We start from the raw sequence: 22396 nt of genomic DNA on the forward strand, positions 1-22396 counted from the left end.
AAAAGAAAAAAGAAAAAAAAGAAAGAAAGAAAGAAAATAATTGGGGCAAAAGCAGGAAGCAGTCAGCCAATTAATTCACTTAAGTTCTAGGAAAATAGCAGAACCTTTATATAGGAAAGGATTTACTTTGTAAGGAGATAAAATATTTGAATTCCTTGTTTCAAACACAAGGGATTTGTTTAGTTTTTTTAAGACAGTATCTCACTATATAGCCTTGACCAGGAGCTTATTATATAGACAAGCTGGTCTCAAACTCACTGAGATCCACCTGACTCTGCCTCCCAAGTGCTGGAATTAAAGGTGTGCACCACCACAGCTGACTTAGACAGAAATTTTATAGTTTTTATAGAACTCATCTTTAAGTTTCCCCATATAGTGAATCTACCAGTGGGGTTGAAAGTTTCCAGGACTACCCTCTGGTTTGGTGATTTGCTGGTTGATCCTTCAGTGTGTGGCATAGAGTTTTCTCAGGATTGTCATGCATGACAGTGGAGAGGTACAGAGCAAACTCAACAACAGGAAAAGCCAAAATCTTCAGCAGTAAGTTCTCATGTTAAAATGCCACCGAGAAACCTCATGGACTTAATGCATAGGGTTTTTACTGGGAGATGGTCATACCCTCTTCCTAGCACGTACCCAAATTCCAGACTCTTAGAAAGGAAGCACATGGTCCTGTCTCACCAAGTTTTTTTTGTTTTGTTTTGGTTTGTTTTGGTTTGGTTTGGTTTGGTTTGGTTTGGTTTGGTTTGGTTTTTTGAGTCAAGGTTTCTCTGTAGCTTTGGAACCTGTCCTGGAACTAGCTCTTTTGTAGTCCAGGCTGGTCTCGAACTCACAGAGATCTGCCTGTCTGCCTCCCGAGTGCTGGGATTAAAGGCGTGCGCCACCACCACCCAGCTCTCACCAAGTTTTTTACATTCTTACCAAGAAATGTAAAAACCTTTCCCAGATCCAAGTATTAAAACATGAAGATTCTAGCAGTCTCAGTTTATACCTTGAGAAGATCTTACATTCAGTTAGCATTTAACTTTTTAGGTTTTTTGTTGTTGTTGTTGTTGCTTTGTCTTTGTTTTTCTAGACAAGGTTTCTCTATGTTAACAGCCCAGGCTGCCCTGGAACTCACACTGTAGATCAGGCTGGCCTCTTAATTTGCAGAGATCTGCCTCCCTCTGCTTCCCAAGAGCCGGGATTAAAGTCATGTGCCACCACTACCCAGCTAGCTTTTTAAATTTTTTTAAATACAGGGGGGTATGGTGCTGTTATAATGTCTATATGATCATTTCCCAATTTATAAAATAGGCGTTACTGAAATAGGGAAGTTAAGTGATTTGCCCTGTGTGATATCCAGTAATAGGAAAGAGCTGAGGTCCATGTTTGTTTTGTTTAATTTTATATAGTTAATTGGTTTTTGATTCATGTGTTTATACCCTTAATTTCACACCTTCTTGCCACAGCTACATAGGAGAAATAATCCACCTACCTGGAGTTTTCCCAATCACATAGATTTTGAACATTGACCAGACAAGGCTTCTGAGACTTGCATATTGGCTATATTTCACTTCCATTGGTGATTTAAATTCTTTGACTCTCAGAAGGTTTTTCAGTCATTAAGAATGAATCTTTTGGGTGGTTGTGGCACATGCCTTTAATAGTAGCACTCAGGAGGCAGAGGCAGGTGGATCTCTGTGAGTTTGAGGTCGGCCTGGTCTACAAAGTGATTCCAGGGCACAACAGAGATACCCTGTCTCAAAAAAAAAAATCCAAATAAATAAATAAAAAGAATCTTCATCTTCCTTTCTTCTTCCAGGAAAATCAAATGTAATGGATGCACTTAGTTTTGTAATGGGAGAAAAAACAACTAATTTAAGAGTAAAAAATATTCAAGAACTTATTCATGGAGCACATATTGGAAAACCTGTTTCTTCTTCTGCAAGTGTCAAAATTATATACATAGAGGACAGTGGGGAAGAGAAAACATTCACAAGGATTATCCGAGGTAGTGTGTGTGTGTATGTGTGTGTGTGAGTGTGTGTGAATTTTCGTTTAGAGTCAGATTGCTCTTTCTTTGAAGTGTGAGACTAATCAGTGGCATAGTGAGTAACAGACTCTTTTTCTTAGAAGCAAATAACAAAACCTGTTTTAGTTCCTATTAAGTCTCTTGTTTAAACAGACTCACTTTTTCAATACTCTTACTGTGAAGCAGCAGTTTTATACTTGAATATTTACTTAAGATGAAGGAGGGAGCCTGTCTCTAAGTAGAGACATTATTAAACTGCTTTCTCTGCTTCTTTGTGCTGTTTTCTTGTAAATATATTTTGGCTTATATATACATAAAAGCAACTTGAATAAAATGTTTATTTATTATTATTTATTACTTATTTATTCATGAATTCCCCGTGTTACTATTATAGCTCATCTGTAATTATATCATGCAAGAACACTATAAAGTCATAAAAAGTAGATATATGTTTTATTATTTTTACTTGTTGCTGCTTTCTTTCTAGTTTACTAGAATAAATATTATATCTTCTCTCCCACCCTCCCTCACTTTCTGGACAGGGTCTTGATATGTAGTCCAACTGACCTTTATCTCATAATCCTTTTTACGTTCTCAAGTGCAAATATCACACACATGTGCTACCATGTCTGACTTCACTACATTTCTAAAGTATGAAAACTGTATTACTAACTTACATTATATATATTTTTATATATATAATTTAAATATCTCTGCATTGTACCACTTGGAGTAATCTTCGGTCAATTTTCTCTCTCCCTTTTGGACATTTATTGATTGTGATGAGCTCTCAATGTGCCGTTAACACATGTGCAAGTGATCCTCCTAAAGGTGCTGGAATATGTCACCATACCTAACCTTTGGCTTTTTATTTCAAAATTCTCCATTTCAATAAAATGTCTTTATTCACTGTATTCAAAGTTGAAATAACTTTTTCCACATGCAGAAACATCCCTTTGTTCCTTATAGATACTGTGAACTATGGCTGAGATTTTCTTTTGTACTGACCACCCAGTTTTAAATAAATATACAGAGACTTATTAATTACAGAATGCTTGATTGATAACTCAGGCTTATTTGTAACTATCTCTTACATTTAAATTAACCCATTTCTATTAATCTATGTATTTCCACATTGCCGTGGCTTTACTGGTCCTCTGGTATCTTGCTTCTTGGGTGGCTGGCTCAAGTCTCCCTCCAATCCACCCTTCTTTCTCTCTGTATCTCCGTTTGACTTTCCCACCTAACTTTATTCTGCCTGGCTATAGACCAACTCAGCTTTCTTTTTAACCAGTGAGAACAATACATATGCACAGAGTACAGAAGGATTTTCCCGCAGCAAGATGCCACTTTCTCACATGCTATTTATTTAAATATTTTGTTTTTGCCGGGCGATGGTGGCGCACGCCTTTAATCCCAGCACTAGGGAGGCAGAGGCAGGCGGATCTCTGTGAGTTCGAGACCAGCCTGGTCTACAGAGCAAGTTCCAGGACAGGCTCCAAAGCCACAGAGAAACCCTGTCTCGAAAAACCAAAAAAAAATAAAAATAAAAAAAAAATTTGTTTTTATTGTTAAGATACGAACTCTTTTTATCTGTTACTGCCATGAAATAATCTTAGCATATAATTATAATATTTGTTGAGTAACGAAAAGAGTTTATGTATAGGTGTATTAATTATATTATTGTAAAACTAGTTCAGTAAAAACATTCTATAGTGGTTTATTTTGTTTATTTTAGGGGGATGCTCAGAATTTCATTTTGGGGATAAACCTGTGACTCGTTCCGCATATGTAGCACAGTTGGAAAAGATAGGCATAATAGTCAAAGCACAGAACTGTCTAGTTTTCCAGGTAAGTAGTTATACTCATTTGGTCTGTTTTTAAAACATGCTACCATATTTTACATGCTGTTATGCTTTACTGTTGTTAATAGGGAACTGTAGAGTCAATTTCTATGAAAAAACCCAAAGAGAGAACTCAGTTTTTTGAAGAAATCAGTACTTCAGGAGAGTTTATAGGAGAATATGAGGCAAAGAAAAAGATGTTACAAAAAGCTGAAGAAGATGCACAATTTCATTTTAATCGGAAAAAAAATGTTGCTGCAGAGAGGAAGCACGCAAAAATCGAGAAAGAAGAGGTAAGATGTTCTGAAGTAATATCTTACTATACAGTAATAAGTACATATTCAACAGAAAAATTCTGTTAAAATTATGTTATTATTCAGGCATGGTGGTGCACACCTTTAATCCCAGCACTCAGGAAGCAGAGGCAGACAGATCTCTTTAGTTTGAGTCTAGCCTGGTCTACAGAACTAGTTCCATGACAATGCTATACAGAGAAAGTTTGTCTCAGAAAAAGCTAAAAACAAACAAACAGAAAGCCCAAATTCTTGGCTGTTGTTATACTAAAGGATTTCATCAATAATGTGAAACAAAACCTAGCGTTCAATAAAAATTTAAAAAGGTAAATAGTTTTCAATATTTATATTATATGTTTATGAGCACCATAGATCCATATGTGGTGGTCAGAGGACACCTTGCAGGAGTCAGGGGTCCCTTTCACTATGTGGTTCCTGGGGATTGAATGCAAATAGCTAAGCTTGGCAGCAGTACATTTAACCTGCTGTGCCATCTTGCTGCCCCAAGATAAATTTTTTCTGTATGCCATATAAGACAGTATAGCAGAGGTACTCAACACTTTTGTATCTTGATTCTTATACACTTATAAAAGTTACTGAAGACCCCCCCAAAGAATTTTTCATAACAAATTGTATTGCCAATATTTGTATGTTTATGTTTCAATTTTATTATGTTTATGTGTATGGATGTTTTGTCTAAGTGTGTGTGTATGTGTATGTGTTTACCACGTGACTGGTGCCTGTAGAGGCCAAAAGAAGATAACGGATTGGTGTAGGAGAAGGCTTTTCTGTCTATGTGTTGCTTTCATTGGTTGAATAAAGAACAACATTGTATGTTTTTATATTCTCTCATGTCCGGCTTAATAGAACATAGCTGTACTCTCACAAAAATTTCTGATTTTTTTAACATGGGTAATGCATTGTAACTCAAGCTTCCCCAAACCACTTCCTCATTAAGTACTTATTATTCAGAGCCCCATTTAAATTATCTCCTACTTCCTATCATATTACTAATTTAGTTTCTTTTGTAGCATAATTCTGTATAAAATTGCCTTATTTTTGTTTGCGTTTTTAGCAGTCTCTCAGTCCTTTGCCTTCTATTAGAAAAACTGGAATATAAGCTTTATAAGAACAAGGATGATTTATCTCATTTCATTCTCAATCATATTCCCAACACATAAAGCAGGATCTGTCATGTAACTCAGTAAATATTTGAGAAAATAAATGAAAGATGAATGTGTTCCTTATTGCTCAGTTTCTTCATATTGTAAATGTTTATATATTTCTGTATTTTGTTAGTGAAAAGGGATGGGCCTTAAGTCAGAACATAGTATTTAGAACATACTGAAACAGCTTTTAAAATAGCAGAGAGTAAAACAATTTCATAAAGACAATTAGAATAGTTCAAATTTCTGATTATTTTTTGCAACAGTTTTGGCAGGCATCTGTTTACAAGTTACTAGTGAAATTTTGTTGACTAGGACCCCACCTCATGAGTTGGTGGCCCACTCCCTTATTTTCTTTATTGCTAGCACAAATGTTGAGAATTCTTCCTTTTCGTGTGTAATTAAGATTTAATGTTCCTGTTCGTTTTATCACTGTAAAAATTACTTCTTAGAGCAAGAATTTTTACTAAGAATCACTGTAAAGTGGCTGGGGACCTAGTTATAGAACGTTCCTTTCATATTCGAATGAAGAAGATTCCAGCAGTGCTAAGGAACTTGTCAGACTTTCTGAGAACCCATGTTGACAGGTGGCACTTTACTGTCACAACCTGGTCACTGAGCGCGTGAAAGCAGACTCACTTCTTGATTGCTGTTTTATTTTAGAAGTATATTAAGAAACCTTTCAATAATTCTACCTTTGTCAGGAATAATATCTCTTGGATAGATGTGGTGGTACACATCTGTATTTCCAGCACTTGGAAGATGCATAGGAAAATCAGGAGTCCAGGGTTATCCTCAGCTGTATAGCAGATCTAAGACTAGGTGAACTATATGAGACCTTGTCCCTCTCTCCAAGAAAATGAGACAGAGAGAATAGGGAAGAAATAATGCTTTTCTATGACAAATTTCATTACCAGTGATGTGGTAATACACAATAGAGGTCATAAACAGACGCTTAAGTATATACCCTTTTACCTTCTACTGTTTTATAGGCAGAACATTACCAAAGTCTTCTTGAAGAATTGAAAATAAACAAGATACAACTGATGCTTTTCCAACTATATTACAACGAGGAAAAAATTAATGTTCTGAACACTGAATTAGAGCATATGGACAGGAATTTGAGTGTTGTAAAAGATACTCTTTCTCACCATGAAAACATAATTAAAGCTAAGAAAAAGGATCATGGCATGTTAAGTAGGCAACTACAGCAAACGGAAAAAGAACTGAAGTAAGTTTTAAAAATAGATATTAGCAATTAGACTTTTTAAAAAGTTTTTATGACAGTTACTTAATCTGCTTGTGCTCGTGTGCTTGTGCTTACTGCAGCATGCATGTGGAGGCCAGAGGACAACCTACAGAAGTCAATTTTCTCCTTTCACCATGTGGGTTCTAGGAATTGAACTCAGGTTAATTTTGTCAGCAAGTATCTTTACCCACTGAGTCATTTCTCTAGTCCAAAGGTTGAGTTTCATGTAAATTGAGAAAATATAATTAACTTTAGAAGTTAATATGTTCAGGAGACAGTACTGGGAACTGAACTTAGACCTTCACACTTGGTAGGCAAGAAGTTTATCACTGAGCTGTATTCCCAGCCTACAGATGAACTTTTTAAATTATTTATTTATTTTGTTGTTTTGTTTTGTTTTGTTCTTTCTTGTTTTGAGACATAGTTTCACTGTGTAGCTAGTCCTGACTGCCCTCAAACTCACAGGGATCTGCCTGCCACTGATTCCTGAGTTCTGGGATAAAAAGTGTGCACTACCACCCCTAGTGGAAATTTACTTTATAAAATGTATATTTGAGGGCTGGAGAGATTATTCATTGTTTAACAGCACTGGCTGCTCTTCCAGAGCTCCTAAGTTCAATTCCCAGCACCCATATAGCGGCTCACAACCATCTGCAATGATTTCTGGTACCCACTCTGGCCCCCAGGCATATATACAGACAGAATACTGTATGTAATAAATAAATCTTAAAAAATAAAATGTAAATTTTAGTTTGTAATGTCTCTGGATATACAGAAAAATTATAAATATGGTACCTTTCTCCCATATGTCCATGCTGTTTTTTTCTGGCCCAGAATACCATGTATTACATTTAGTTATTTGTTCTTCGACTCCTTTGGGCTGTGACAATTTATCAACATGGTAGTTTTGAAGAAATATTGTTGTAAGCTTTTTTTCTGAAGGTGAAGTAAAATATCATTCAGCATATTCTAGGTATATCCTGTGCATAATATCAACATGATATCACTATTCGTGTTGACTCAGGTGACTAAGTTAAGATTGTGCTTGTCAGGTTTTTCTACAGTAAAGTTAATCCTCTAACTGACACAGAGGTGAGATTTTCTCCATTTTGAGGCAAGGTCCATATGATATATTTTTCTGCACAGGAGGTTCATCTCAGTCATTTGTAAAGTTTTTGTGTTTGTTTTCCAAGACAGGGTTTCTCTGTGTAATCCTGGCTATCCTAGTGGTCATTAATACTGTTTCTAGACTCTCTCATCTGGCAGATTAGGAAGTATGGATGTATATACTAACTTGTATATACATATTTCTGTATAAGTACTGATCACTCACCAGCTGTATCACTGGAGCATCCATATATACGCATTTTTATAAATAGTTCCTAGGTAGACGTTTGTATTCATATCAACATAAGCAAGAATCATACTGATGTCTCCCAACAGGTTATGTTAACCTTCTCTTCTTCTTCTTCTTCTTCTTCTTCTTCTTCTTCTTCTTCTTCTTCTTCTTCTTCTTCTTCTTCTTCTTCTTCTTCTTTTCTTTCTTTCTTTCTTTCCCTCCTTTCCTCTCCCTCCCTCTCTCTGTCCTCGTGCTGCTTCAGTCCTCAGAGGCCAGTCTTCCCCTCCCCTTCCCTCTTATATTCCCATTCACCTAATGAAATAGGTGATTAGGAATGATCAGTGGGTCTCCAAAAAAAGCATCCCAGTGGGAGCAAGAAGTATAAATAATGACACACAGTTCCCATGAATGAGGCAGAGAAGAACCAAGGATCTACAATTTCTAGTGTCCCAGGAATTCAGAGAGGATCAATTTCAAGACAGGTATAGGAAGTCCATTGGGTTGTCATGCAAAGGACAGATGCCAAGGACTCTAAGCCCAAGAGAGACACAATCACCTGGTACCAGGACTTTGAGAAAAGCCAGAAGACAAGGAGAAGGCTGTTCTTGAGAAAGGAAGCCTCACATACAGGGGAATGGTCAGAGAAGGGTAGCCCTGCCAGAGACCCAATTGACAATATTGAATGGAAGGCAAAGCTGCCAGTGAAGGAGAAAGTAGATCTGTTAAAGGTGGAGCAGGTGGGTATGGTCCCAGGGTGAAGTGATTACCTTTCAGTGAACTCTGCCAAAAAAGATAGAGAGAGAGAGAGAGAGAGAGAGAGAGAGAGAGAGAGAGAGAGAGAGAGAAACCACGCTCAAGAGACTAGATTAGTCCTCACTCAGGAAATAGCCAAAGGTGGGGAAGTGGGAGGGGCTCACCAATCTTGCCGGGTTTTGGATGGAGGGACCCAGCTATCTGGAGAAGCAAAGCTGTGTTTCAGGATCCAGGCATGCCTCAAACTAACTGCAGGCAGGAGGAAGCACCAGAAGAGCTTTCCCTGCTCAGGAAAACAAGGTAGTAATTTAGAAAAAGCAATGCACTAGAGAACGATGCCATGACACAGAGTTTGCATGGAGGGGCTTTTATTAAGGGAAAGAGAATATAAAAGGAAGGGAGGGGAGAGGGGGAGATGGGGAGATGTCTCTGGGGACAGGAACAGCAGGAGAGGAGAGAGAGATGGGAGGTGGGTGAGGGCCATTTTAAAAGGGAACATAGTGAATGTGCTACAGTTTGGTGGCTACAGCCGTCTTTGCAAGTTAATTTTTAGAATTTATTTTTGAATGATATTTAATCGAAATTTCTTTTAGCCAGGTTTGGTGCCTCATACCTTTGTTCCTAGTACATGGGAGACAGGAATATCTTTTCATTCAAGGCCAGCTTTATATACATAGCTAGTTTCAGTTCAATCAGGGCTCCATTTTGAGCCCTGTCTCCAAAACTAAAAATGTAAATAAATAATAGATTAATTACATTCTTTATATGCTAAAATAAATTCATAAGAATTGCTTATTCCTTTTTAGATCTCTTGAAGCAATTTTAAGTCAGAAGAGGCCTCAGTATATTAAAGCTAAAGAAAATACTTCTCACCATCTCAAGAAATTGGACTTATCTAAGAAATTGATAACAGACAATGAAAAACAATGTTCTAAGCAGGAAGATGACATTCAAACCTTAGAGGCAGAACTGGTTGATTTAGATAGAGCATGGAGAAGTTTTGAAAAGCAATTGGAAGAAAAAGTCTTACGTAAAGGACGAGACGTTGAATTGGAAAATACTCAGGTGAAAAAAATGAAAATATTAGAAACATTTTTCTATTTCAGTTTCTTTTTTTAATTAAAAAAATCTAAAGGATAACATCTCTGATAATTTGTTATTATACCTATACCTAGAATGTAAATTATAGGAATTTTTAATTTTCTTTAATCTGTTCACAGAATCTAAATTTAATCTTGAAACTAAGATATTTTTCCTTCATATAGTTAGATGGTGTTATAATATTTATGAATTAATTAAAGCCCAGTATTACCTGGAATTATACTGTAATAAAAGTTAAGTAATTGTTACTAACTTAAAGACAAAACAATTCTGTTGGATATTAAATGAGCTTAAAGATCATATATATGTAGCTTTGAAGAGACTTAATTGACAGAGGAAATTACTTAAGATGATTTTAACTACTCAGTTATGAGTTAATAGTCAATGTAAGATAGTGTATACAGGATTAAAATGATTAATCAGTAAAACATAACTAAACTAAAAAAACTCAGTTTTCAAGCATTCTTTCAATTAAAGTATCATTGTTCATTTCTTTCATTGAGTTAAACTAGCCTTGTGTCACAACATACATACACCAAAGTAATAGTAATTAAGAAGACAGAAGAAAGTACCATTTTCTTCAGATTGGCTTTTTTCAGGATTTTCTGTCAGAGAACTTAATTATAGAGTTTGTCTTCATTACTTCGTTGTTCTATCTAAAGAGTTTTTAATAAGGAGACTGTCATATTAAGTTCACATATTTTACCTGGAGAAGATATCTAATTATGATCTAATTTGTATAAAGATTTTAATGAGAACAGGATGTCGTACAGATAATTTCATTAGATGAGTAATGTGTCAATGCTGTTTATGTAGCTGGATCGTTACAAAGAGCTTAAGGAGCAAGTAAGACGGAAGGTAGCTATAATGACACAACAACTGGAAAAACTGCAGTGGGAACAGAAGGCAGAAAAAGAAAGGCTGGCATTTGAAAAGAGGAGGCATGGAGACACTCAGGTACCATAGATTATATGGTCATAATTTAGAATTATTTGCAGTAAGATGTTACTCCCCTTTATATTACTTTCTCAATGTAAAAATAGATTTATATCAAATTTTAGAAATTCTGAGGGGCTAGGAGCATATAGATTAGTGATAGAATACTGATGTCCTGGGTTTGATTTCCCTAGCACAGCAAAAATAATTAGTACACTTTTATAGTTAGAGTAGGCAGTCAGTGCCTTCGTTTGTTTGTTCAGGGAATGTTTTCTGTGCATCTATATTGTAATGAACATGGTTTGAACATGCACTTCAGTTCAGTAGAGCAAGGAGGAGGATGGGGGAAGTAAATCTCGTAATATAAATAACTGCAAGGTCATTGAGGATGTTAGATACATTCAGCTCTCTGTATCTGTGGGTCCTGAAGCCATGGAGTCAACTGAGGACCAACAGTAGGGTAAAAATATGTTTACTGAACATTTTAATGTACTTTTTGTCATTCCCTAAGCAATACAATATAACATCTATTTATATAGCATTAACACTGTACCAGGTATTCTAAGTCTTCCAGAGAGTATTTAAAGTATTCCGGAAGAGATATGTGTTGATTGTATATAAATAATCTGTCATTTTATGTAAGAATGCGAGAATATGCAAATTAGGCTAACAATCATGGGTTCTGGAATCATTCCCCCACATATCTGAGGAATGATTGTAGCCCAAGCAGAAGGAGCTAGTCTGTGTTGGGAATAGCAACTGGTTTTTTTATTTGTTTGCTTTGTTTTGGGTTTTGTTTTGTTTTTTGAGACAGGATTTCTCTGTGTAGCTTTGGATCCTGTCCTGGAACTTGCTCTGTAGACCAGACTGTCCTCAAACTCACGGAGATCCTCCTACCTCTGCCTCCCAAGTGCTGGGATTAAAGGTGTGTGCCACCAGTGCCCAGCTGGGAACAACTATTAAGATGGTGTTATTTTCTTCAAGTAAGGTAGACTTGGCTTTCAGCCCATCTTGCTTGTTACTTACTGTGTATAATCTCAGTAATAACTAAATTATTTAGATTTCTCTGGGCCTTATATTTTGCATTTGTACAGTTAGGATAGATATGTCACAGTGAAGGACAAACTCAGTAGCCACTCCCTCTTAATGTTTCATAACTCTCTTTCTAAAGACTAGGGGTTTGGTATAAAACTACTGTTACTGCACATTGAGCAAAGATGGTTCATTATGCATTATGAAGGTTCTCTGAACCACCCTGATATTTGTATGTAGCGTGCTAAGTGCTGCTGTAAGCCTAACTTGTTATTGTTTCTAAGTTATGGTTTTTCTTTTACCTGTATCCACTTAGTTGGTGATCTGTAGTTATACATATTTAAATACTGCACTAAAAATTTGAACGTCTATCTCTCAGATCTTCAAAACTCCGATCATGTATCTCTCCAAATGCTACTTTGGGTTCTCCTGTTTGGGTGTTGAGCAAATATATCAAAGTTGGATCCCAAACTGAACTTTAATCTTTTTGCCAAACTTTACTCCACAGTCTTTCCCCTCTCCAATTATAACATTTTAATTTTACTAGTTACTTAGGTCAAAAATATGCAGCCAGCCTTTGACTCTCTTTTAGGAAACTTTTGACTTTACCTTGAAAATATAACAAGAATCCAATTGTATTTCCATTTCTACTGTTATCACTCTTGACCATATCACTGTAGTGTTGGTTTGAATCAGTTTAGTAGCCTACCAGCTTTCTTTACTACCACCCTCCCTTTTTTTTAAACTGCCACTCTTGATCCTGCACAGTAGTCTCAGCAGAGCACCCATAATGTTTTAAGTTAAATCTGAAGTTGGCTCTTTAAGTTCACCAGAGGCTCCCTAGTTACGCATAAAAGTTTAAGTCAAAATCTATAAGTGACCTCATGGACTTACCTGATTTGTTGTTTGTAGCGGCGTAAATGAAGGCAGACAGAAATTATAATAATATATTCAGCTTTAATTGGTAAAAGACTTACAGAACCCATGGTTCCAGCAGAGAACAGGAAAGCAGAAGGGGCAGGAGAGAGCACACCAGCAATATTTATTAGTAAAAAATCCTCAGGCGACCCCGCCCTACAAGCAAGGTGATTGGCTGGGGCTACCCCTACAGTTGTTCAGTTATTCTCTCCTGGAAGCATGTCTCTTATGAGAGTTTGCATCTGCAAAAGCAGTCAATGCTCTTAATCACTGAGCCATTCCACTGGCCCTGAATGGATTTTTTTCCCTTTTGAGTCAGCCCTGACTGGCCTGGAGATTACCATGTTGATCAAGCTGGCTTTGAACTCACAGAGGTTTGCCTTCCTCAGCCCCATGGGTACTGGGATTAAAAGTGTGTACCACCATAGTTAGCTCTGAATGAAATTATTAAGTGAAATAGTAGAATTTCTATGTTAGGCTTCTTAATTTTGGCATGTACGTTGCATTAGAAAAAAACTGTCTTGCATGTATTTATTTATTTTTTGAGCGGGGAAGACGTATGTACTTGCATGTGAGTACATGTGCCTGTTTGTATTGGTACAGAGCCCAGAAGAATACAGCATGTATTTTGCTCTATCATTGTCCTAACTTAATTTCCTTTAGACTAGGTTTTACACTGAACCTGAAGCTACACTAACAACTAGCAAGCCCTAGCAATTGTCCTGTCTCTGTCCCAATAGCACTGGGGTTACAAGGGTGTACAGCCACTCCTGACTTTATGTGGCTATTGGGGATTTGAACTCAGGTTCTTATATTTGTGTAGCCATCTGAGTCATCTCCTCAACCTATCTTGCACATTTTTATAACTCTGGTACCTAACACAATAGATGTTTGCTTCATGAATTATGATTGATTATATGGAAGAAAGGTTAAAGTTTAAAAATCTGGTAGAGACTACTCTCCTTATCCTCCAGTTTCCCTTTCCATGGTTCCAGTTATCCCTGGCTAACTAAATGGGAAGTTCAAAAATAAATAATTTATAAATGAACTTAATTGTTGTATTGTTCTGTTTTATTATTAGTTATTGTAAAAGTCACTAGTACATGGTATGCTTCGGATTCAGTGCTGCATGTGGTTTCAGGCATCTTAGACCTTGCTTTTTCTCAGGTGACTTATGTTGCTGCACTGCATAGTTTGAATTTAATAGCAGAGTACAAATAGAGCAATGGTTACACGAAGTCCTCCCCTTGTGCCTGTTAGATCCTTGCATCATAGTGATACTTAAGTACTCATTTACTGTAATTACTTTTTTCCTGAGGACACACACTCTATCCCACTCATTATTATATCTCTAGTTCCTACTACGTGTAGCCAGTGAATAAATACTTACTGAATGAATTAGTTTGACAGACAGATAAGAACTGTACAGGTACTTGAAAATAATGATTTTGAGCTAAAGAAATGGTTTAGTGGTTAAGAGAACTTGGCATTTCAGGATTTAGTTTCCAGCACTTAACATGGTGGCTAACAATAATCCATAACTCCAGTTCCAGAGGACCAGATACCCTCTTCTGTGGGTACCAGGCATGAATGTGGTGTACATACATACATGAAGGCAAAATACTAACACACATAACACAAATCAAAAGAAATTTTTAAAAAATAATATGCTTGAAGTTTGAATTTTTGAATAAAATCACTGGAGACTAGATATTAAGTCTGTGATCCCAAGATCTGTGAGATGTAAAAGCCCTATATAAGATAGCTTTTTTTAAATTAAATTTTTCTTTTATATTTTCTCTTAAATTTTATTACATATATTTATATATTTGTGTGTGTATGTAAATGCCCAAGCACATTGTGATGCACATATAGAAGTCAAGACAACTTGAGAGAGTTGGCATTTTCCTTCTCTTATGTCCTAATGATTGAACTCAGTTCATTACCTGCTAAGCCATCACACAAGCCCTAAGTATTTTCATATACTCATATTTCATATACTCACATATTTTGATAAATTTCAAGCTTTTAACTACTTACAACATAACAAATTCTAGATGTGTCATTTTATTGGCTTGGAATGTTGGAATTGATTTTAGTTTTATTTCCTATTATAGGGAAATCTAAAACAAATAAAAGAGCAAATAGAAGAGCATAAAAAACGAATAGAGAAATTGGAGGAATATACGAAGACATGCATGTAAGTAGAAAAACAATCTTTACAGGACATTTTTATCTAAATGATCCAGTGTATTCTTTAAATAGTGAATGAATGTTACTATTGTGTGATAGTCTCACTCCAGTGTCTTTCATTTCTTTATAAATTGCTTAAAAAAATTATACTTACCATGTAATAAATATATTTAAAAATTGAGAATAAAAATGAGTAAAGTGTTTAAATTTGAAAATATAAATATATAACAATGACAATTCTTAATTATTTTGATATTGAAATTTTATAAATAAATAATGAATTGTGGTGGCTGGAGTGGTGGCTCAGTGGCTAAGAACACTAGCTGCTCTTCTAGAGGACCAGGTTTGTTTCAAACTACCCACATGGCAGTTGGGCTCACAACCATCTGTAGTAACAGATCCAGAGAGGATCTTATGCCCTCTTCTGGCTTCCATGGGCAGTATATAAATATTCACAGACATATGTACAGGATAACACTCATACAGTAAAAATAAATTTCAAAAAGTTTAAAAATAATGAATTGTATCAGGAAAGCTAATATATAGTATTTAATCTATCACTAAGGAATTTTAGTTGATTTTGATTGATATTAAGTATGTGATGATTGCTTGATTTATATTGGTCTATACTTACTTTTTAAAAAATCTATTTATTTATTATATATACAGCATTCTCGGTATTCTGTCTGCATGTATGCCTGCAGACCAGAAGAGGGCACCAGATCTCATTACAGATGGTTGTGAGCCACCATGTGGTTGCTGGGAACTGAATTCAGGACCTTTGGAAGGGCAGGCAGTGCTTTTAACCACTGAGCTATCTCTCCAGCCCCATACTTACTCTATAGTAAGTATATATTTTCAGATAAACAAAGAATAATGAAAAGCTCCTTTGCCTTTAGTTTTGGGTGTTTTTTGTGTTTGTTTTTTAATTAATAAAGCACTATTCCATTCTTGTACCATGCCAGACAAGACTTGTTTTAACCTTTTACTTCTCACATTTTTGGTTGTTGTTACTATTATAGGGATTGCTTGAAAGACAAAAAACAGCAAGAAGAAGCCCTGATTAAAGAAATTGAGAATACAAAATCAAGAATGTCTGAAGTTAATGATGAACTGGGTCTTATTACAAATGAATTACAGAATGCTGGAATTGATAACCATGAAGGAAAACGTCAGCGGAAGAGAGCTGAAGTTCTGGAAAGTCTTAAAAGACTTTACCCAGATTCCGTGGTAATTAGAATGAATAGTTCATTTTAAATGCCATGCTTTCTCATTTCTGAAAATAGTCCTCTTACTTGGGGATTGAAATTATAACCATTGTAAAGAAGAAGAAATATTTTAAAAATGTGTTCTATATTTGACAATTTTATATTTAAAATATAGTAAATAGATAAAGAAGTAATTTCAAATTGTGTTTGTAAGTTAACTATTGAAAGAAACATTTACATGAACACATTACCTAGCCAGTATACATTATGACCAATATCCCCAGACATGGTATGAAGTAGTCTTGGTCCTCCTAGCAAGAAACCTCGACACTAAAGTTCTTCATGATTTTTGGCAAGCATCCTTGCCATATTTTCATTTCTGACTGTATCCAGTAGTAGTTAATTATTTTCTTTGGCCAAAATACAACGATAACCTCTGTCACATGGGGTGTTAGCCTCGCAACATTGTTTTCTTTTATATCAGGGGCCTCACTTATGTCTCCATGTGCCCTTTGATTTCCTTATCATCTGTTTTTTAGTATTTGACAATCATTGCTCTGTTTCAAAATGCTTGCCATTGGCCTTCATGGTACTACATTTTCATGGCTACCTAATTCATCTCCTTTAAATTGTCTTTCTTAAACATTTTTTTTTTCTTCAGGGAACTCTGTGTGTGTGTGTGTGTGTCTGTCTGTCTGTCTGTCAGTCAGTCTGTCGGTCTGTATTTTGCTGGAGACTAAACCTAAGGCCCCTTGAATGTTAGGCAAGCATTCTACCAACTAAGATATGTATCCCCAAGTCTTTTGTGTTATGCTCAATCTTTACTTTTGAATCATGGATAATAGAATAGGACTGGGTTGCAAAATCTTGTTTCTTCAATTCATAGCAAAATGAAACAACCCTATTTTTAAAAAAAATCCACTAGTACAGCAATCATATCTAATGGCAGAATGATATGGGATTCCCCTCTGTATGCTATAAATATGATTTGTTACCATTGGTTAATAAAGAAGCTATGTTGGCCTGTGGCAGGGCAGAATAGAGTCGGGCAGAAAAACTAAACTAAATTCAGGGAGAAAGACGGCAGAATCAGAGACACACCATGTAGCTGCTGAAGAAGAAAGATGCCAGAACCTTACCAGTAGTCCACAGTTTCTTGATGATACATCAGTTAGTATAAATGGGTTAATTTAAGATGTAAGAGTTAGCCAACATCCTTAGCCATCAGAGAAATGTAAATCAAAACAACTCTAAAATTCCATCTTACTGTAAGAATGGCCAAGATAGGCAATCTTACCAAAAACATCTACAGATTCAACACAATGCCCATCAAAATCCCAGCAAAATACTTCACAGACCTCGAAAGAACGCTACTCAACTTCATATGGAAAAGAAAAAAAACAACAACAAAACCAGGATAGCCAAAACAATCCTGTACAATAAAAGAACTTCTGGAGGTATCACAATCCTTGACTTCAAACTCTACTACAGAGCTACAGTACTGAAAACAGCCTGGTATTGGCATAAGAACAGACAGGAGAACCAATGGAACCAAATAGAAGACCCGGATATCAATCCACACACCTTCAAACACCTACCTGATCTTTGATAAAGAAGCAAAAAATATCAAATGGAAAAAAAAGCATATTTAACAAGTGGTGCTGGTATAACTGGATATCAACATGTAGAAGAATGAAAAAAGATCCATATCTATCACCATGTATAAAACTCAAGTCCAAATGGGTCAAAGACCTCAACATAAAGCCAGTCACACTGAACCTTATAGAAGAGAAAGTGGGAATGCATTGACACAGGGAACCACTTCCTAAATAGAGCCCCAGCAGCACAGACACTGAGAGAAACAATTAATAAATGGGACCTCCTGAAACTGAAAAGCTTCTGTAAAGCAAAGGACACAGTCAACAAGACAAAACGACAGCCTACAGAATGGGAAAAGATCTTTACTAAGCCCACATCAGACAGAGGTCTGATCTCCAGAATATTCAAAGAACTCAAGAAATTGGACACCAAAAGTTCACATATTCCAATTTTAAAAAAAAATGGAGTACAGACCTAAACAGAGAACTCTCAACAGAGGAATCTAAAATGGCTGAAAGACACTTAAGGAAATGTTCAACATCCTTAGTCATCAGAGAAATGCAAATCAAAACAACTCTGAGATTCCATCTTACACCTGTAAGAATGGCCAAGATCAAAAACACCGATGACAACTTATGCTGGAGAGGTTATGGGGAAAAGGGAACACTTCTGCATTGCTACAACTCCTTTGGATGTCAGTGTGGCGATTTCTCAGAAAACTAGGAAACAACCTTCCTCAAGACCAAGTAATACCATTTTTGGGTATATATCCAAAGGATGCTCAATTGTACCACAAGGATATGTGTTCAACTATGTTCATAGCAGCTTTGTTAGTCATAGCCAGAACCCGGAAACAACCTAAATGCCCCTCAACCAAAGAATGGATAAGGAAAATGTGGTACATTTACACAATGGAGTACTACACAGCAGAAAAAAATGACATCTTGAATTTTGCAGGAAAATGGATGGAGCTAGAAAATATTATTTTGAGTGAGTTAACCCAGACACAGAAAGACAATTATCATGTACTCACTCATAAGTGGTTTTTAAACGTAAAGCAAAGAAAGCCAGCCTACAAACTACAATCCCAGAGAACGTAGACAACCATGCAGACAGTAAGACTTACATAGATCTAATCTACATGGGAAATAGAAAGTAGAAAAAGACAAGATCTCCTGAGTAAATTGGGAGCATGGGGACTTTGTGGGAGGGTTGAAGGGGGGAGAGGCAGGAAGGGGAGCAGAGAAAATGTAGAGCTCAATAAAAATCAAAAAATAAGAAAAACGTAAATAAATATTTCATTTTTTGATCCAGTTTATAAAAAAATGACCAAGACAAGCCGGGCGATGGTGGCGCACGCCTTTAATCCCAGCGCTCGGGAGGCAGAGGCAGGCAGATCTCTGTGAGTTCGAGACCAGCCTGCTACAGAGCTAGTTCCAGGACAGGCTCCAAAGCCACAGAGAAACCCTGTCTCGGGAAAAAAAAATGACCAAGGCAAAAACACTGATGACAACTTATGCTGGAGAGGATGTGGGGTAAAGGGAACACTCCTGCATTGCTGGTGGGAGTGCAAACTGGTACAGTCCTTTGGATATCAGTTGGCGATTTCTCAGAAACCTTCCTCACAACCCAGCAATACCACTTTTGGGTGTATATATACCCAAAGGATGCTCAATTGTACCACAAGGACATGTGTCCAGCTATGTTCATAGCAGCATTGTTTGTCATAGCCAGAACCTGAAAATACCTAAAAACTCCTCGGCCAAAGAATGGGTAAGGAAAATGTGGTACATTTATATAGTGAAGTACTACACAGCAGAAAAAATATCTTGAAATTTGCAGACAAGTGGATGGATCTAGAAAACATCATATTGAGTGAGGTAATCCAGACCCAGAAAGACAAATATCATATGTAGTCACTCATAAGTGACTTTTAGACATAAAGAAAACCAGCCTACAGTTCACAATCCCAGAGAACCTAGACAACAATGAGGACCCTAAGAGAGAGACATACATGGTTCCAATCTTACATGAGAACTAAAAAAGAGGAGCTCTCCGAGTAAATTGGAAGCATGGGGACCATGGGAGAGGGTTCAATGGGAGGAGCAAGGAAGAGGTAGTAGAGAAAAATGTATAGCTCAATAAAATCAATAAAGGGCTGGAGAGATGGCTCAGTGGTTAAGAGCACTGACTGCTCTTCCAAAGGTCCTGAGTTCAATTCCCAGCAACCACATGGTGGCTCACAACCATCTGTAGTGGGGTCTGGTGCCCTCTTCTGTCCTGCAGGCATACACACGGGCAGAGCATTGTATATATAATAAGTAAATAAATATTTAAAAAAAATAAAAAATAAAATCAATAAAAAGAAATAGAGTAATAAAAACAAGCTACATAAAGATGGAAAATAAACAGAAAAAAAGATGTAAGAGCTAGGTAGAAATATGCCTGAGCCATTGGCCAAACAGTGTTGTAATTAATATAGTTTTTGTGTTACTATTTGGGTCTGGGTGGCCAGGAAGTGAATGTGCATTTGCCACTTACAGCAGAAAATGTGGCATTTCTTTTATCTACCTACCTATTTATTTATTTTGCTTTTTCGAGATAAGGTTTCTCTGTAGCTTTGAAGCCTGTCTTGGAAATCACTCTGTAGACCAGACTGGACCTGAACTCACAGAGATCCACTTGCCTCTGCTTCCTGAGTGTTAGGATTAAAAAGGTTTACCATGACTGCCTGGCCAGATTTCTTTTTAAAAGAAGGAGAAAGGACTGGAGAAATGGCTCAGCAGTTTAAATATAGAATTACTTGTTCCAAACTCTGTAGAAGCCAAACTGGTTAATTGACTAAATTCTGAAAATTCTAACGTAGTATGTCTTAATTTGGGAAGAAGCACAACATATATATGTGTTTTCTTTCCCACGTGGAGGGAATTAATTTTAAAAGCTAGAAAATCAGGGGGCAACTTCAAATGTTCTCTCAATAAGGGGTTCCTCCAGGATTTTAACATTTTACATTATGTTAGGAAGCCATTTTTAATCCCTCCCACTAAATAAAATGTGTTTTCCAAACAGGATAGAATTGCCTTGTAACAATATGCTAGTTAAAAACTCCAGAGAGAGCATGAGATATTCAAATAGTATACTTTTACAAAACGTTGGCTGAGTCCCCACCTATATGTACTGTCCTTCTAGGAGAGTTAGTAGAGCAGGAATATGGATTCATTCAGTCACTTACTGTTCAAAGAAGGCAGTTGGTTCATAATGTAGAAAAACAGTCAAGAGATTGTCCATTAGAGAAAGCAAACACCTGTTCACATTAAAAGTACTTAATCATTCAGTTTAATTTTGAATATGGCTATTAAATTAGACATAAATTGTATACAGTTATTTATAACGCTTTGTTACATTAGAAAACAATTATATGTTTTTCATTAATGTATTTGTTTTCTTCTCCTGTTTTGAAACTTACTAAGTTTGGAAGACTGCTTGATCTGTGTCATCCTATTCATAAGAAATACCAACTCGCTGTGACTAAGCTTTTTGGCCGGTACATGGTTGCCATTGTTGTAGCCTCAGAAAAGGTAGCAAAAGATTGTATTCAAGTCCTGAAGGAGAAAAGAGCTGAACCTGAGACATTCCTTGCTCTAGATTACCTTGATGTAAGATATTTCAATGTTTGGTATTTACTAGTTACCAAATTTAGTAAGTCTTTATTTTAATGTCTTTAATTTAGTGACTTTGTGTTACTTAAGGTCACGCTCACCTTTTGTGCTCTGCTTCCATAGTTTTGCTTATGCGTATGCCCATGACAAAGTTTTACTCTTAACTCATTTGCCTGTTAAAATCTTTTTGTTGTTTCTTAGGGAGGACAAGTTCTAAAGTGTAGCTTTGACTGACCTAGAACTTGCTATGTAGACCAGGCTGGCTTTAAACTCTTTTTTGTTTGTTTGTTTGCTTTTGGTTTTTTGAAACAGGGTTTCTCTGTGTAACATTCCTGGCTGTCCTGTAACCTGCTTTGTAGACCGGGTTGACCTCGAACACTGAGATCTGCCTGCCTCTGCCCCCTGAGTCCTGGAATTAAAGGCATGTGCCACCATGCCTGGTAAAAATAATTTTTATTTGTTATTCATTTTTCATAGCAAACACATTATACAGAAGTCTGATACAGGAGAGTCTGAAGCAATGGCTTAGCACTTAAGAATACTGACTGCTCTTACAAAAGTCCTGGGCTAGGTTCCCAACACATAGCAGCTAAGATCCATCTGTTAATTCTAGTCGTAGGTCATACATATAAAGCTCTCTTCTGACCTCTTTGGGCACTTCATGCATGTGGTACACATTTATATATACAGACAAAATTTTTTAAAAATTAAAATCTTATATAGGAAAAAACAATGACAACAAACAAAAATCTTACACGAGGCCATCAAATGCCTCAGTGTATAAAGGCATTTGCCACTAAGCATGACAACCTGAGTTCAAGGTTCAGTCCCTCTGCCTACATGGTAGAAGGAGAGGAGCCAATTCCCATATGTTGTCCTCTGACTTCCAGAGTCATCCAGAGGACAGCTACACGCACATGCACACACAATAAATAAATGTAAAAAATAACCTTATATAGAAATATATTAATTATAAAAAGACTATTTCTTTTTAAGCCGAGCGGTGGTGGCACACGCCTTTAATCCCAGCACTCGGGAGGCAGAGGCAGACGGATCTCTGTGAGTTTGAGACCAGCCTGGTCTACAGAGCTA

General features: G+C 36.5%; 1 protein-coding gene across 1 annotated transcript in view; it reads left to right on the top strand.

Annotated features, from left to right (window-relative positions):
- The window catches only part of Smc1b (structural maintenance of chromosomes 1B), a 67345-nt gene that overhangs the window by 4664 nt on the left and 40285 nt on the right, over positions 1-22396 (top strand). The window contains exons 2-10 of the mRNA XM_005354405.3: positions 1805-1993; positions 3753-3865; positions 3948-4151; positions 6310-6548; positions 9465-9723; positions 10576-10716; positions 14763-14845; positions 15861-16068; positions 21116-21301. Of these exons, the coding sequence (XP_005354462.1) occupies positions 1805-1993; positions 3753-3865; positions 3948-4151; positions 6310-6548; positions 9465-9723; positions 10576-10716; positions 14763-14845; positions 15861-16068; positions 21116-21301 (1622 nt within the window). The remainder of the gene's footprint in view (positions 1-1804; positions 1994-3752; positions 3866-3947; positions 4152-6309; positions 6549-9464; positions 9724-10575; positions 10717-14762; positions 14846-15860; positions 16069-21115; positions 21302-22396) is intronic.

Source organism: Microtus ochrogaster, chromosome 15, assembly GCF_000317375.1.
Source record: "Microtus ochrogaster isolate Prairie Vole_2 chromosome 15, MicOch1.0, whole genome shotgun sequence".
Classification (NCBI taxonomy): Eukaryota; Metazoa; Chordata; class Mammalia; order Rodentia; family Cricetidae; genus Microtus; species Microtus ochrogaster.